At 36.5% G+C, this 18080-nt stretch overlaps 1 protein-coding gene and 1 long non-coding RNA gene across 6 annotated transcripts; both read left to right on the top strand.

The window, feature by feature from the left end:
• The first annotated feature begins 5362 nt into the window (after positions 1–5362).
• Positions 5363–8038, top strand: LOC125140043. Its single transcript, XR_007139265.1, has 3 exons — positions 5363–5424; positions 6200–6341; positions 7868–8038. It is a non-coding gene; the product is annotated as an uncharacterized LOC125140043 (long non-coding RNA).
• A 1352-nt stretch (positions 8039–9390) lies between these two features.
• Positions 9391–13466, top strand: LOC125140039 (ly-6/neurotoxin-like protein 1). Of its 5 annotated transcripts, none has more exons than XM_047807128.1 (5): positions 9397–9460; positions 11326–11389; positions 11700–11824; positions 12783–12847; positions 13190–13466. In XM_047807128.1, the coding sequence occupies exons 1-5, from the start codon at positions 9409–9411 to the stop codon at positions 13283–13285; spliced, it is 402 nt and encodes a 133-aa protein (XP_047663084.1). In that variant the 5' UTR covers positions 9397–9408; the 3' UTR covers positions 13286–13466. The 5 variants fall into 5 exon arrangements, 3 of the variants coding, with proteins under 3 accessions (XP_047663084.1, XP_047663083.1, XP_047663085.1); XM_047807127.1 differs by having other exon boundaries at positions 12743–12847; XM_047807129.1 differs by lacking the exons at positions 12783–12847; positions 13190–13466 and adding exons at positions 12205–12244; positions 12380–12577.
• The last annotated feature ends 4614 nt before the right edge of the window (positions 13467–18080 follow it).

Below are 18080 nucleotides of genomic sequence, written 5' to 3'. Positions count from 1 at the left end.
ATTGGTCCTCAATCATGACCCTAAAAATGTCTGGGCTTGTGCCGAACTGTTTTATATGGGAGCAACATTACAAATGAGAGAGAGAGAGAGAGAGAGAGAGAGAGAGAGAGAGAGAGAGAGAGAGAGAGAGAGAGAGAGATATGACTAATAGGCCCTTTTGTCTGTTTTATCTGTTTGTCAGAGGTTGTGTCCTTGTAGTTATTGTAAAAGAAACAAAAAGCAGCTTCTGTCTATGAAATGTTTTATTCCTCTTTAATCTACAGCAGTACGCCAACACTAAACATTTAGATTTATTAACATTAGAGTCATTTACACAGTTTATTTATTGTGTGTTTATAGTTCTATATGTTTTCTGTGACACACCTTACCTGCTGCTTTCACTTTCTTTTCTGCACATATACACAATCGAGTCTTTACTCGCCAGTTTAATGATGCTGATACATCTGATGAATGCGGAACAAAGATTATTAAAATTATTATAAAAAGATTATTATTATTATTATTATTATTATTATTATTATTATTATTATTATTATTATTATTATAACCATCTTAGGCTGTGTTACTAGCTTTGTGCCGACGAGGATCTGGTCTGTGTGTGCTGAATATAAATTATCATCAAGTCTTCATTGTTAAATCAACTTTCCTTTAGCAGAAGCATTTACTTATCTTCAGCAGTGTACAGTGCAAAGTCATTTCAAAGAATAGACAATATAGAAAAGAAAAGGAGACATTTTGAGAGATTTTGTAATAAATTTCTTCCTCCACTTCTTATTACCACAAAACTGCACATCGTCTTTCACATCATTCATTTTAAATCCTGCTTCGTTTCTCCTTCAAGTTCTCAGCTTCTCCAATCCAACGATAATGAAGTTCCCAGTTACTCTGCTGCTCATCTCTCTATAGGAAAGTTAAAAGAGCTGCAGGAACATCTGAGAAGGACTGGTCACTCTGCTTGTGACATCAATCTCCTGTATTCTTCACATATCTGGGCTACAGATTGGTTGGCAAGGCTGAGGATCTTTCTTATGGAGAACATCCAGGTCCACCTAAATCATCTGACGACAAAATGTGTCTGATCAGAACAAGGTAGAACCTTTTAGTGTGAATTCTAGATAAAGATATGTTTGGAGCAAAAGCAGAAGATCATGTTACCAAAAGCAGCCCATAACCTTTCTGAAGCATGGTGGTGGAGGCATCATGCTATAGTGCTGCTTCTCTACAGCTGTGACAGGGACTCTAGTAAAGATAAAGGAAATAATGGATTCACCACTTTTCTTCATCCAGCATAATAACAATCAGACCATAAATCACAGCAAAGGAATTTCTTTAGAAGAAAATCAAAATTTCAGAATGTCACGTTCAGAACACGCCGCTAGATCAGACCAACACACCTGTAGAATGACTTGAAATGTGAACAATAAATCACCTGAAATATGATTTTTTCAAGAAAGAGAATGATGTGCTGAAATGGTTAATAGATACAAACATAGAAATATCAGTTTAGTTTAGATCATATTTTGTTTCACCTTAATTAAATGCACTTTTAAAAAAAAGGTGATTTTTTTTTAAAGTTTAAGCAGCCAAAGCCATATAAATGGAGTGAGTTTGAAATGAATTAGATTAACTAAACTGATTAATCAGCTTACAGAAAAGTTTAACTGTGGGACAGGAAATAGACTCAACAAGAAATGAATCAATACAATGAACTACTTCAGCTCAAGATTTTTCTCAGGATCTGTACTTGATTGTAAGAGAAAATAAAAATGACTTGTATGTTTACTAAGTTAAATAATAAAATGCTGAATATTTATTTTGCAGTTTCATGAATAAGGTGATCTCCAGGGCTCTGTTCTTCACACGAGGGATTACGGTACTGCATGCAGGGTAATAAACAGACCTGATTTAATAAACAGGTTATAAATGTGGTTTGATGAACGGAGCGTGTTTTTTCAGTTTACTGCTACGTTCCCGAGAAGATGAGGAGTGTAATTACTCTAGAATTATGGAGTGTAAATACTCTATCATCTCGGTAAAAACTGTGTTTATTTATTTAAATGGTTTTGTTAAACACATCATGATAGAAAGAGAGCCTGAAATTCAATCCAGTTCAATTCAAGCCAGTATCAATTTCTCCACATTCCTCGTGTGTGTCATGGGGCGAAGTCACAATACATTAATGCTGAAAAAACTTATACAGGTGTATGTGTTCACTTCCACTTAAATACTGAGTAATGAAACATGAGAAACATGAGAGAGAGAGAGAGAGAGAGAGAGAGAGAGAGAGAGAGAGAGAGAGAGAGAGAGAGAGGACAACAACTAACTCACAACACATCCAGGATGATGTACAATCTGTCATTATTTAATAAATAGTTCTTCAGTAGCTCTTTTTTTTATCACATTTATCATTTACTTGATATATATTTGACTTTATTGATTATAAACACAGGAATGTGTTATTATGAATAATGTCCTTTCTACGGTTAGATACAGTCTGATAATTGTGTATTGATGAGGAGGTTGTTGTCCTCAGAGACCACATGGAGTTGATATGTAGTTTTATTTTTCTTTTCTGTTCTCAATTAAGTAACAAGTTTTTTTCAGGACACTGGAGACTCCTTCCGTAAATGGTACACAAACGTCTGCTAACAGTGTCCCTGGGAACGAGCGGTTACTATAGAAATGGGTTAATTTATTTTTCAAAAACTTTTCCAGGACTGGAAATTATCATTTTAAAATTCCATGACTTTTCCAGGTTTTTCAAGACAGTGCGAACCCTGTATATATATATATATATATATATATATATATATATATATATATATATATATATAGAGATTTTCTCTCTCTCTCTATTATTCTCTCTCTCTCTCTCTCTCTCTCTCTCTCTCTCTCTCTCTATATATATATATATATATATATATATATATATATATATATATTACTCTCTCTCTCTCGCTCTCTCTGCGCATGCGTGGCGGAAGAGTGAGTGTGGCGTGTGGAGCGTTTGAGAGCGATTGGCGGTTTGCCAATTTTTTTTCGGACATTTTCAAAATTATTTCGGCGTTTTCTCGTAAGTTTTTCTTAAAAACATCTAGGTATAATCTATTTTGTGTGTGTGTGTGTGTGTGTGTGTGAACATTGTCTCTGCCTCCAGCATGAATAGTGCAATTGTTTTATTCTTGAATCATGTGAATAAAATAAATAAACTGGTCCCGAAAGGAATTAATAATAAGTGTATATTGGTTTCTCCCCTCAGTTCCCCTGCCAAAAAAGTCATGTTGTCAAATGTCCCTCCTTTTATTAGCGATGAGGCGATTCTGAAAGAGTTTTCTCGGTACGAGCAACCCGTCTCCCCCATGAAGAAAATCCCCCTCGGCTGTAAGCCCACACTAGTTAAGCACTTGGTTTCTTTCAGGAGATTGCCGTTTATGGTTTTAAATGAAGGAGTTTTTCCCAGACCGATATAAAATGTTTTAAATGTGGTCAGATAGGACATCTTATCCACGCCTGTCCTGAAAGACAGCATAACCCCGGTGTCTCCAAATGCAGAACGCAGCTTGGCCTGCTGCTGAAAGCCCTGCAACTGCTTCTGCACCACGGCCTAGGAAGCATGAGCCCAAGTTCAGACTGCAGACCAGAGCTCCACTAGTGACGTACCCACCGGGAGAATCCCTGCTCGGCTGAACCAGACCGGGAGAAGCCCTGAAAGTCACAGTGGACTCTGAGGTGCTGGAGCTGCCAGTGCTGGAGCTGCCTGCGCTGGCAGAGGCAGACACAGGGGTGAAAGTGGATGGGGACTGGACTGGTGGACTGGTCCAGCTGTCCAGCAGAGCTGCAGCATTCTGCCTACAGTTCATCCTCACAGACTCCTCACTGGACCCAGAGACCTAGAGCAGCAGCCAGTGGAATATTACACACAGTTGAAGGACAGGGGCTAGACAGAGCCCTGTTTTTAATGGACACAAAAATGCTGGACATCTCTGGATTACCAGTGTTTTACTGTGGACTTTTTAAAATCTGGAACATTAAAAAAAAAACAGTTCAAAGGCCATCAAACATTACACTGGTTTCTGGAGGAGCCTCTGGTGTACGGCAGGCAACTGGACATCTCCAGTGTGACCATTCCTGCACTGTCCAGAACTCTAATCTCCTCGGGCATTGTGATGCTTCGGGAGCTCGTGAACATCACAGGGTCTGACTTGTCGAGGGCAGAGGACCTGACATTGCATATGAGATTGAGGTCCCTGCGCATTGTCAATCAGCTCCTACACCGCTGGAGATCTGCAATAACATCAGAGGAGCATGTTCAGCTGCTGGATTATCATCACACAGAGGCTGGTCCTGCAGAGGATGAACCCTTTCCCCAGAAGAACATCGCTCCTGACCTCGACGGGTGTGAGGGCCCCCTCCTGGAGTGCCGGGTGAAGGGGAGATGGACTTTGGGTCAGTGATGGGGAATCACAGGTTCAGGTGCCAACTGGTTAACTTTATCCTCAGTCAAGAAAAGATGGCAATATACCTGAGCCCGAAAAATCAGATTGCACAGAACACTGACTGTGAGGCCACAATTATACTACAAAGGCTGATAAAATCAAGGATTTTAATTGATTTTAAATTTTAGAGAAGTATGAAATGTGGAGGTGTTTAAATGTGTGTGGTGTAGGGAGAATGCTTTGTGCTCTGTGGAGGAAGGAGAACTAAACTTAAACACCAGAGTTAAACTAATCACCCATGTTTTACTCGATGTAAAAACCATCTTAACACGTATTAATTAATTAATTAATTAATTAATTAATTAATTAATTAATTAATTAATTAATTAAGTCACCATTTTATATGTGACTTGTGTAAAGTGTTAACTTTCTCTCTCTCTCTCTCTCTCTCTCAAGTTACTTTTGAAAAAAGATCTCTTATTTTAAATTCGCATTCTAATGTAAATTTACAGTTATATTATTAAACTGTACTGAGCTGTCGCACAGGTCCACTTGTAGAGCGCTACTGTCCTCTTGTGGACATATATTTTCATTGCACTAATTTATTTGTTAAACGGTTTACCCCTTTCCCCTGTTTTCTGTGAGAGACCTAAGGTCAATGTTAATGTTTTTTTTTTTTAATAAAACCAACAATAGATTCATTCTACTCTTTTTTTCTTATAGACTTCATGTATATGATTAAATTGTACTGATCCGACGCACAAGCCCTTTAATAGACGCGCCCTCTTGTGGACGGACGTTATCACTACATTAATTTATTTGTGACGTGACGTGACGTGACATACGGCTAAGTACGGTGACCCATACTCAGAATTTGTTCTCTGCATTTAACCCATCCAAAGTGCACACACACAGCAGTGAACACACACACACACCGTGAACACACACACCGTGAACACACACCCGGAGCAGTGGGCAGCCATAAAAGGTTTCTCGTTTTTTCTCTTTCTCTTTTCTTTGGGAGGCTTCGGGAAAATATAACAAACATACAATCGATGTTTAGTAATACATTTAAAGTTTGTCAGCTTGTGGAATGACTTTAATTTATTTGTTTAAACATTTCCTGTTTTTTCTCTTTTCTTTGAGATACCTAAAGACAATTTAAGAAAATATAAACAGAAACACGTCGTTTATTTTTCGTTTTTACGATTTTTTTTTAAATAATATATTTCAACCTTGAATTGTATTACGGCCTGTTTGTGAGATTTCACTGCCCTCTTGTGGACATACATTCAAATTACACTCATATCTTTAAAGGATTTACCCGTTTTTAGTATTTTCTAATGAAGACTTAATGAAATTAAGAGAAGTAACATATTGCATATCATATTCTATTTTTCCTTATGATTCTTCTTCTTGTCATTTCTTCTCTTTTCATTTTAATTCGTTTCTTAAATTAAGTGTATTGATATGCACAGTCTGAGAAGGAGTGGATTTCACTGCAGGTTGTTTACTGTATATAATTGTGTACGAATAAAATATTTAATACAAAAGGCCAGGAACACGTGTGTTTAAACAGAACAGATATAAATATAACATGTTGCAAATTTTGTCCAAATGTGTAGTTAATTCAAACCTGTTTCATTCTCATGACAATTTTACTGATTTTATTTTTTTAATTTTACTTTGTTTAGTATATAGTTATAATTTAGGATTATAGTTAGTCCTGTCAGTTAGAGCTTTATCCTCTTTGTACAAACCAGAATGAAGCAAGAATCAACATGTTCCTCCTCTTCCAGGGGACTGAAATACAACACATCATCTACAGCCGACTTTACAATTCTGCAAGTACTTTGAAGTACGAAGAAATGGCTGTTTGTTGTGATTTAATTCTGCTTTTAGACGGTAAACATTACAACACAATGAGAGAATGATATTGACAATTAGACCAACCGGTGATGCTAAACACAGCTATTGTACTAAAATAGAAATAAAAAACAAGAATTACTGTACAAGCAAACATGGAATATGAGTTGACACAGTAATGCAGTCATTTTAGGAGGTAATTCAGTCTTAAAGTCTTTAAAAAATAAGATTTTGGAGTCCATAAGATGGTGTTTGTCTGTGCCTGCGGTGAGGGCTCAGCTCTGCAGGAGAGCACGTGATTGCTGGAGGATGTTTTCTTTATTTCCTTGTGCTTATTCTTAAATCCCAAGAAGGACATATTCAAAACATAGATGGAGGCTGCAAGAAACTTGATAAAATTTCACTAAAGTGAGGGCCACCTCCTGAAGTCCAGCACCAGTTGGACACTTTTGAGCATGCAAAGCTCCAGTCCAAGTCCAGAGATGTTCCTGATCTTTATCTATTGAAAAAAGACTTTGATGAGAAGACAGTCACGCTACCATGGAGTCAGTGACGGAAACTGGAAATAAGAAAACAAAAAAGTTATTTGTTAAAAGCTGTAAACAATTGTGTACTGCAGTCCATATATCCATGGTATTCTGCAAATGTGGAAACTACCATTTAAAACTCAGACTTCTCCTTTCTGTAGCCTCCTGAGACCTACTGTGGCTATAACCTTGTAACATTTGACCACAGAGCTGAAAACACAGAGCTGAGCAGAGTGAAGGGATGAAGGTGTGGATGATGGTGCTTGGTGTGGAGTGTATGGGTGGCACGATGCAGGGACGAGTGTGCAGTGTTATAATTCCAGAGTGAATATTGTGTTTGTCAGATGGCTGTTTGATGAACAGTGAGTCTGTTGTTGTTAATGAATTGGAGTGGGTCGGGGGAACATCTTGGTGTTGGTGATGTACTGAAGAGTTTCTGTTTAAGAAATTCTCCTTTAGTTGTTTGCAGTGGTGTAGTCTAGTTTTTTGTAGTGAGTATACTGTGACACCCCCCTCCCAGCCTCTTACGCACCTATCCTAGAGCGACACCCCATAGGCACCACCACACTCGCTAACGCATAAAAAAATGCATCTATATGGAAAATAACAAATACATTTGTACTCGGGCTGTGGGTGAAATGTCACCCGAAGCTGCTGTAGCTTTAATGCAGGCTTCCGAGAACACTCAGAGTGTAGTTTGAGTCTGCTTTCGTTTCATATCTTCTTTTACTTTAGTTAGTTAATTTCAAATTTGCGCCAAAAAACACCGCCAAGCAACTGATTTTCCTCCTTGGTAGGTGACGTCAGATCAGGTCACAGGCCACGGAAGCCCCAATGGTCCAAAAACGTTAGTGATTCGCAATCGCAACCACAGTCTGTGTTCGCAACTCAGTGCGGGGTGAATTTATGAATGAAAGTTCTGTCTGTTCAGTCACAAGTGAGAAATAACAGTCTGTTCAGTCTTGGTGTAAAACCTTCCATCTATATCATTAAAATAACCGTTAATTATTTTTGCCTTGTTCTATTTGCATTCGACAGACTGAAGGAAGATCATGAGCTGGTGGTGAGCTGATGATGAGAAGCTGAGAAGATGAGCTGGTGGTTACAGACATGACGAATGTGGAAAAAGCTATTTTCATGGCAAAATTCAATAACAAAAATACAAATATCATATAAATGCAATAAAAACAAAACAAATATAAACAGCAAGTCATATTATACTTTTTTTTTATTTTAATTAACATACGATAAAAAAAAATCCAAAACCTTTTCAGGCATAATGTCATTAAATATGTCCTTAAGTGAAGTAACTTGATAAAAGAGCATTCTGCTTGTGTTAAGTCCAGGACAATCTAATAAAATATGTTTGACAGATAAGGGAATCTTAGAGAACATACATAAAGTTGGGTCTTTTCTCCTTTAAGCAAAAAAGCATGGGTCAATTTTTAACGTCCTTTTTAAGAGCTTCAGAATCTACAAACATTGTCGGTTTTCCTAACTGTCAAAAACTGATGGGTAACTAGCATGGATTAGCTATGGTCGTTAACCAAAGACTAAAACAAACCAACGGAACAAGAAATATAATTTCCTAACTTTCAATATCATAAAACACATTCTCACTTGTGTAATGTAATCCCTTGCTGTCTGGTTTTTAGATTTCTTTCGTTTTAACAACCAAACGCAGCACAGAAGACCGGCATCGTCCATACATTTGAGGTAAAGGAGGATTACACTGTGATAGTGCGAGTAAATCAGAACGTGATTGGTTTGAGGTAGACTGTGCCACGATTGGTCAGCGCCACGAGACCGTTGTCCGATTGGCTGGAGTAGACGGTGGGCGGAGTCCACCTATTTGTGGATTCTTGTGCACTTTTTGACGTTAGAAATGTTTAAAATCCACAAATGCACAGAACGCAATCCACAAATGAGTAGGAAGCAATTCGCAAATAAATACAATTTATAATTTTTTTTTATTTGCAAATCCCATTTTATTTATTTGTGAATTTCATTTCTTTTTGTGAAATTTGTAAAAATATTTGTGAAACTCTTTATATTTATTTGTGGATTATAGTGTATTTATTCAGAATAATGAAACAATTCTGACCCCATAGACATCTAGTATTTTTATATCTATGGTGACTGGTGTATTATTTACTGGCTATCAATTGGGCTCCAATTGGGCTCCTTTTGGTCACGTCCGACCGGCATTGGGCGGGTCTTTAAAATTTGGGCTGGTTTTTGATGCAACAGGCGGGTTTTTATTTTTGACTATAAACAGTACACTGTAAACCCTAATTCTGTCATTACTTAAATAATCAAGTAATCTTGAGTTAACACTACTTGAAATTTTGTATTTTCTAACCATAACTCTAAAATATAGTTAGATTAACTTACGTAGCCACAAAATACTTCAATTTAAATTTAGACTGTTATGAACTCAAAATCCTGAGTCAAAAAAATAGTCATTCTGGTCTCCCTTGATGGTGATTGGTCATTTAAGGAGTTCGGCCTGGCAATAAGAGAACTAATGCAGTGATTGGTAGAATAATCCTATAGGCGGTCCTTATTGCCTGTTGCTGATGCAGGAAAGTTCTGGAATTAATCTTTTCGTCGTTCGCCATTTTAAACTCAGTAAGTAAACTTATTATGCAGAAATTAATTGAAAATACTATTTTAATTGTTAAATATGTTTGTTTAATATTGGGTGAGAATTGTTTCGTTATTCTGAATAAATATACTATGATCCACAAATAAATATAAAGAGTTTCACAAATATTTTTTAAATCAACAAATGCGCAATAAGCAAACCGTAAATATATGTTACAAATTTCACAAAAAGAAATGAAATTCACAAATAAATAAAATGTGATTTGCAAATAAAAAATATTTATAAATATATATTTAATTGTATTTATTTGTGAATGGCTTCCTGCTCATTTGTAAATCGCGTTCTGTGCAATTGTGAATCACTGCACACATTTGTGGATTGCGTTCTTTGCATTTGTGGATTTGAAAACATTTCTAACGTCAAGACGTGCAAAAGAATCTACAAATAGGTGGACTCCGCCGACCGTCTACTCCAGCCAATCGGACAACGGTCTCGTGCCGCTGACCAATCGTGGCATGTGATTGGTTGGAGGTAGACCATGTCAACATGTATCATTGGGAATAAGAGGAAAAATCTACACAAAGAGGAAGAACCTTAAAAATGAACTCTAATATCAATAATCTTGTCAACAATAACATTTTTTACTAACTCTTCCTGTTCAGTATTCAAAAAGGGAAGTTTGACTCAACATGGTTTAAGAGAATTCAGAAGTAGAAAATAAAATCCCTCAATAATGCCAATTAGCAGGGATTAGATCACTATAATATGTAGTTATTACATCCATAATGCATAGGTGGTGTAATGATTTAGACCTATGCTGAAAAGAAGCATTTAGATTTATAGCATTTATGGCATAAAACATATCGATTTATGGCATTTAGCAGGTACCAACGGTCTCGTGGTGCTGACCAATCGTGGCACGTGATTGGTTGGAGGTAGACCGTCCCACGATTGGTCAGCGCCACGAGACCGTTGTCCGATTGGCTGGAGTAGACGGTGCACGTCTTGACGTTAGAAATGTTTCAAATCCACAAATGCACAGAACGCAATCCACAAATGTGTGCAGTGATTCACAAATGCACAGAACGCGATTCACAAATGAGCAGGAAGCCATTCACAAATAAATACAATTAAATATATATTTATAAATATTTTTTTTAATTTGCAAATCACATTTTATTTATTTGTGAATTTCATTTCTTTTTGTGAAATTTGTAACATATATTTACGGTTTGCTTATTGAGCATTTGTCGATTTAAAAAATATTTGTGAAACTCTTTATATTTATTTGTGGATCATAGTATATTTATTCATAATAACGAAACGATTCTGGCCCCAAACTAAACCCCCTAAAGGTGAAATCCTAGAACCGCCCCTGGTGTCAACCCAAAAAACACGAAGTGCTTAATTTAATTGTTTTCAAGGACAGAGCTGGAATCTCCCTACAGTTTGGGATATGGCCTTGGTGATACACATGGTATACATTATATTTCCAAAAGTATTGGGTCACCTGACCTTTCCTGCTATATGTGGCTGTTTTCTGATCTCATCCCTACTGAACACCTTTGGGATGAATGACTCCACCCTACCTCACCTACATTTACATTTACATTTACATTTACAGCATTTGGCAGACGCCCTTATCTAGAGCGACGTACATAAGTGCTTAAATCTCTAACCTTGAATACATTAATGCTGGTTCACTAGGTTACATACTTAAGATACCATGAGTTTAAAACATTTGTTCAAAGTTACAATGAAAAAGTGTCAAAGGTTTTTTTTTATGCAAAAGATAAGGAAAGAAGTGCTAGTTGAAGTGTTTCCTGAATAAGTAGGTCTTCAACCGCCACTTGAAAATAGCCAGTGACTCTGCTGTCCGGACCTTTAGGGGAAGTTCATTCCACCACCATGGTGCCAGAACAGAGAAGAGTTACCAGCATGACACTAAACAGGTAGTAGTACCGACGACTTTTTACTTAAGTACATGTCAGAGCCCATACTTCTTTACTTTAACTTGAGTAATAGAGTGTAGTCACTACTTCAACTATTACTGGAGTCTTTTATAAATGAGTATCTGTACTTCTACTTGAGTAAAGGATATGTGTACTTTTGCCAACTCTGGTGTGGGTGTGTATTTGTGAGTAATGTAAAATGATCTGATCAGAACTAATTACATTTGTAAAGTCAATCCCACTTTTGTAAAGTTAATCCCTCCCTTGCACCTTTTCCTTGTTACCCGCCCACCATTTACACTCTTAAAAGGAGATGTCAGATCACTTGCTCACGACAGCCTGCTTCACCTCCACAACTCCTTCATCTACACCAACCTTCATCTACAATGAGGTCTCTAGTGGTACTCATGTTCATCTGCATGCTTTTACCCAAAGGTAACTCAGATCTATCTATCTATCTATCTATCTATCTATCTATCTATCTATCTATCTATCTATCTATCTATCTATCTATCTATCTATCTATCTATTAATTTGTGGGTGTGTGAGCTGAGAAAGAAAGATGAACATGTCCAGTGTGAGGAAATAATTATTATTAATAGTATTTTTAAATAAATAAATAAATAAATAAATATCTAATCTAATTTCATTAAATGATGACATCAGTTATTGGATCAGATTCAGCAGGTTTATTTAGATTTACTGATTTTACAACTTAATTTTTACAAATGAACATAAAATGCTATTAAATCATTAAATAATCAGAATAAGTGTGTGTGTGTGTGTGTGTGTGTGTGTGTGTGTCACACAACCAGAGGAGGAGGACCCGTACACAGGGATAGCTTCAAAGGAGTGGTAATTAATAACGGATAAAGACAAATACAGCAAAATACAATGACGAGGACTAAACAATGACTAGACACAACGAAGGGTAAACGTTACTAATGAGTCCGTGCTGCCATCGCCAACGTGGCTCACATTTATACACAGGACAATAATGACACGAGGAGCAGGTGTGGGTGACAGGGAGGAGTGGGACGAAGGCGGGGCAGACACGTGACGAGGAACAACAACAAACACACGTAGCCGAAAGTCCGTGCTGAAACCCTGACTGTGGTGTGTGTGTGTGTGTGTGTGTGTGTGTGTCTGTGGTGTGTGTGTGTGTGTGTGTGGTGAGAGAAGAGGAGAGAGAGAAAAGAGAGAGAGGAGAGGAGAGAGAGAGCGAGAGAGAGAGAGAGAGAGAGATGAAACAGAATGAAATAATAATTATTGGTTTATTTTCCTGATGTATTGACTATTTCCCATCAAGCCTGAGCTTGATTTGTTTGATTATTAATGAATTTCTCTCATTAGCTGCTGTTGGTGAACGGAGCTGCTATTTATGTGATCCCAGGAACTGCCAAAGATTTACTAGGCAGATTTGTCCTGCTGGAGCGGATTCCTGCCTCACTGCAACAGGTAAATAATTTATTTAAATCTGTGTATTTAACAAGAGTTTGTGAAAGTTTCCATTATGGATTCATGATCATTTTTTACCTGCTTAAGGACAAAACATGAAGTATTATAATAACTATGTGAAATATTTTATTAAAAATTATTAACTTATTACTAATAAATATTATAACATATTCCTTATAACATTATTCCTTATTACTATTAAATAACACACGTATTGTTTCTTTCTGTAATCTAGCAATCGGGATTTATTAAAAAATTGATTGAGAACAATTTCTCTCTCTCTCTCTCTCTCTCTCTCTCTCTCTCTCTCTCTCTCTCTCTCTCTCTCTCACTCTCTCCTAGCCACTGTCGGCACAAGTAAGTTTACTTTTAAGACTTGTGCACCAAAGCTGGTGTGTGACATGGCTCAATTATCAGGAGTTTCTCTTGAAAATGTGAAGTGTTGTCAGACGAACCTGTGTAACGGTGCTGAGATCTTCACACAGAGTTTCCTCCTCATGTTTGTCCCTCTGATCTCCTCCCTGCTCTTCTTCTGAGCTCTGATGAAAAAGCAGACATAAACTTCACTGTAACGTCATGTATAACATACGTTCTGTCAATAAACTTTGTTGCTTCATAACTGTGTTGATTTTTGTGTTATATATTCACTTCGTTTGCACTTCATCAGCAGTAGATGGCAGTATCTCAGCTCATTGACTGCACACTGACAGGTTTGGTTGAGGGACGCATGGACTCATGAAGTAAAATGTCCACTAAACAACCGTGAAATATATCTACAGTAAATGACTGTAATATGGAACAGAGTGTAAAATAACATTAAAGGGTTTTGACACTTGGATTATAACAGACCAAAGTTCACTCATGTAGTATTCTGCATGACCATTTCACTATTTTATTCAAATAATAATAAAAAAGTCTATAAAAGTAGGTGAGCAACAAAAAATCACCTGATTACGTGCTTGTAAAAATCCTCTTCCCAAACCTGGGGCTTTACTGAAGACTAAATGACTATAATCTTTACTAGTATAAGAGGCAAAGTTTGGAAATTGTTATAGGAGATGCAATATATCTCCCATTACAAAGTTAAATATATACAGGGCTGTAAAGTGTGACGCATTGAGAGTGACAGTCACTCATTTTGGTCTTTTTTTCCGCTATTTATCATATGTTTAATAAGCCGCATGAGAGCGAGAGACAGAGACAGAGAGAGAGAGAGAGAGAGAGAGAGAGAGAGAGAGAGATGACTAATAGGCCCTTTTGTCTGTTTTATCTGTTTGTCAGAGGTTGTGTCCATGTAGTTATTGTAAAAGAAACAAAAAGCAGCTTCTGTCTATGAAACAGTTTACACAACCCTAAAGGAACTCAGCATGGCATTATATTTAATGATATTAACTTAACTTATGGCAGTTTTTATTTGTTTCATGATTTATTGACTTATTGTTACTTATAATAATACTTATAGAATGTTTTATTCCTCTTTAATCTACAGCAGTACGCTAAACATTTAGATTTATTAACATTAGAGTCATTTACACAGTTTATTTATTGTGTGTTTGTAGTTCTATATGTTTTCTGTGACACACCTTACCTGCTGCTTTCACTTTCTTTTCTGCACATATACACAATCGAGTCTTTACTCGCCAGTTTAATGATGCTGATACATCTGATTAATGCGGAACAAAGATTATTAAAATTATTATAAAAAGATTATTATTATTATTATTATTATTATTATTATTATTATTATTATTATTATAACCATCTTAGGCTGTGTTACTAGCTTTGTGCCGACGAGGATCTGGTCTGTGTGTGCTGAATATAAATTATCATCAAGTCTTCATTGTTAAATCAACTTTCCTTTAGCAGAAGCATTTACTTATCTTCAGCAGTGTACAGTGCAAAGTCATTTCAAAGAATAGACAATATAGAAAAGAAAAGGAGACATTTTGAGAGATTTTGTAATAAATTTCTTCCTCCACTTCTTATTACCACAAAACTGCACATCGTCTTTCACATCATTCATTTTAAATCCTGCTTCGTTTCTCCTTCAAGTTCTCAGCTTCTCCAATCCAACGATAATGAAGTTCCCAGTTACTCTGCTGCTCATCTCTCTATAGGAAAGTTAAAGGAGCTGCAGGAACATCTGAGAAGGACTGGTCACTCTGCTTGTGACATCAATCTCCTGTATTCTTCACATATCTGGGCTACAGATTGGTTGGCAAGGCTGAGGATCTTTCTTATGGAGAACATCCAGGTCCACCTAAATCATCTGAAGACAAAATGTGTCTGATCAGAACAAGGTAGAACCTTTTAGTGTGAATTCTAGATAAAGATATGTTTGGAGCAAAAGCAGAAGATCATGTTACCAAAAGCAGCCCATAACCTTTCTGAAGCATGGTGGTGGAGGCATTATGCTATAGTGCTGCTTCTCTACAGCTGTGACAGGGACTCTAGTAAAGATAAAGGAAATAACGGATAGAAAACACAAAATAAGCTTTAAGCTTATAGGTTTTAAGCTTCAGAAGTTGCACTTTTCTTCATCCAGCATAATAACAACTAGACCATAAATCACGGCAAAGGAATTTATTCAGAAGAAAATCAACATTTCAGAATGTCACATTCAGAACATGCCTCTAGATCAGACCAACACACCTGTAGAATGACTTGAGCTGTGAACAATAAATTACCTGCAATATGATTTTTTCAAGAAAGAGAATGATGTGCTGAAGTGGATAAAAGATGTAAACATAGAAATATCAGTTTAGTTTAGATCATTTTTAAGTTTCACCTTTAAATAAATGCACTTTTTAAAGCTTAAATCGGCTTACAGAAAAGCTTAACTGTGGGACAGGAAATAGAATTAAACATTTCCTTGAAGGTATCTGTTGTGTTGCAGTCGCAGTATGTTGTGCTTGTGTTTGTTATAAAGTTAGAAAGACTGAACAGAAAAATCAAATAAGGGAATCAACAAGAAATGAATCAATACAATGAACTTCTTCAGCTCAAGATCTGTGGTTGATTGTAAGAGAAAATAAAACTGACTTGTATGTTTATTAAGTTAAATAATAAAATGCTGAATATTTATTTTGCAGTTTCATGAATAAGATGAACTCCAGGGCTCTGTTCTTCACACGAGGGATTACTGTACTGCATGCAGGGTAATAAACAGACCTGACTTAATAAACAGGTTATAAATGTGCTGTGATGAACGGAATGTGGTTTGTCAGTTTACTGCTACGTTCCCGAGAAGATGAGGAGTGTAATTACACTAGAATTCATTTTTAAACCAGGGACCACTGTCTCAGATCTCTGTAAAACATCTTTATTTATTTAATGATTTTTAATTTATTGATTTTATTAAACACATCATGATAGAAACCTGAAATTCAATCCAGTTCAGCTCAAGTCAGTTTCAATTTCTCCACATTCCTCGGGTGTGTCACAGGGGTGAAGTCACAATACAGTAATGCTGAAAAAACTTGTGCAGATGTACTGTGTTCACTTCCACTTAACTACTGAACACTGAAAGATGACAGGCATGAGGAGCTTTTTGTCTTCTGATCTTCAAAGGAGAGAATCTCTCCTTTAGAGAGAGAGAGAGAGAGAGAGAGAGAGAGAGAGAGAGAGAGAGAGAGAGAGAGATATGAGGGAGCGTCGGATGAGGGAGCGGCTGTTTATAGATGCAGTGATATAAATGAGGACAACAACTAAGTCACAACACGTCCATAAATAGTTCTTCGGTAGCTCTTTTTTTCTCACACATTTATCATTTACATAATATATAATTTATTTTATTGATATATATTTTACTTTATTGATTGGTGTGATTATAAACTGTTATAAATCCAGGAGTGTGTTATTATGAATAATGTCCTTTCTACAGTCAGATACAGTCTGATAATTGTGTATTGATGAAGAGGTTGTTGTCCTCAGAGACCACATGGAGTTGATATGTAGTTTTAATTTTCTTTTCTGTTCTCAATTAAGTTACATCAGATATAAATTATTGTTTAAAGCCTTTATTTTTTTCTTCTTTCACTTTCCCTGCTTTAAAGTTTTCAAAAAAGCAAAAACAAAAAAAAAAACAAGTGCAAAAAGCACGCAGCAAGATGCCAGAAAGCTTCATGTTACATCTTTAACTTAGACTGGATCATAAAGTGCTGACACTGGAGACTCCTTCCGTAAATGGTAGACAGTCGTCTGCTAACAAAGACTCTGTGAACGAGAGGTTACTATAGAAATGATACCATATAAGGAGCATGTTGTATAAGCTGATATGTTACATAAAAATATAATACTATGATTGTAGCTACACTACTGTCAGAGCTGCTGTTCTAGAAAGTTCACCAGCACTCTTGGATTCATGATATCCGTTGTGCCGTGACATTAAGAAAGTTATGTCTCCTACCCGACCAGTAGAACCGCATCATGCTCATCCTCCTCTCTATATATTTTTAGCACTTCTTACATTCCTCTTCCTCTAAGCCTTCTCCTCTTTAACCTTTAGTTAACTTCTGAAACCTTTTAAAAACATATAAATAACAAATTACAAAAAATAACAAATATTTATAACAAATATATAAAAAAGTCAAATTAGGAAAAAAGAAAGAAAAAAGGTCATTTTAGAGAAAAGGGGCGGAGTCAGAATAATGACTATGAAGTAAGTGAATTTAAATCTTGATTAGAGAAATATGAACCAAACCCATCCCTCTGTGCATCCTGCACATCTTCATTTACCAGATCCATTTTAATCTTGCTTCACCTTCAGTTTCTCCTTCAGTTCCTTCTTCACCTTCAGCTTCTCCAGTCCAACGACAATGAAGTTCCTACTGACACTGGTGCTCGTCTCTGCACTTTTCTCTGGAGGTAAGAACTCTCACATTCTCTCACAGAAGCGTACCTTTAAATCACGGTACCTTTAAGAAGTTCCATGGTGTAATACAGGTGAAGTATTCTGCATTCATACACAATGTTGGCTGGAGGTGATGCATGGTGTGAGTGCTGTAATCTAATATCTACTGTAGCAACTGATGGAACGAATTAATATCTATCTACTTGTCTATGTATTTATTTCGTTTTCAGTGAGCTGACGTGACAATATACACATTATACGAGTTGTAAACACTCATACCATCCTCTTCACCCTTAAAGTGCAAACAGTGTTTATATGAGTGAGGCTGTAAACATAGATGTATATTGAATGTTGTGTATATTGAATCAGTTTTTCTGGCTG

This window comes from Tachysurus fulvidraco, chromosome 23 (assembly GCF_022655615.1).
Source record: "Tachysurus fulvidraco isolate hzauxx_2018 chromosome 23, HZAU_PFXX_2.0, whole genome shotgun sequence".
Classification (NCBI taxonomy): domain Eukaryota; kingdom Metazoa; phylum Chordata; class Actinopteri; order Siluriformes; family Bagridae; genus Tachysurus; species Tachysurus fulvidraco.
Note: the sequence above shows the minus strand (reverse complement) of the source record. Positions and strands in the feature narration are given on the sequence as shown.

What these genes read in the sequence shown, in the direction of transcription:
- LOC125140039 (XM_047807127.1), top strand. Translation starts at nt 9,409, where the DNA reads ATGCAGGAAAGTTCTGGAATTAATCTTTTCGTCGTTCGCCATTTTAAA. An exon ending in CGTTCGCCATTTTAAACTCA is followed by an intron (nt 9,461 to 11,325) that starts GTAAGTAAACTT and finishes CCGGACCTTTAG; the next exon opens with GGGAAGTTCATTCCACCACC. An exon ending in CTGCATGCTTTTACCCAAAG is followed by an intron (nt 11,825 to 12,742) that starts GTAACTCAGATC and finishes TTCTCTCATTAG; the next exon opens with CTGCTGTTGGTGAACGGAGC.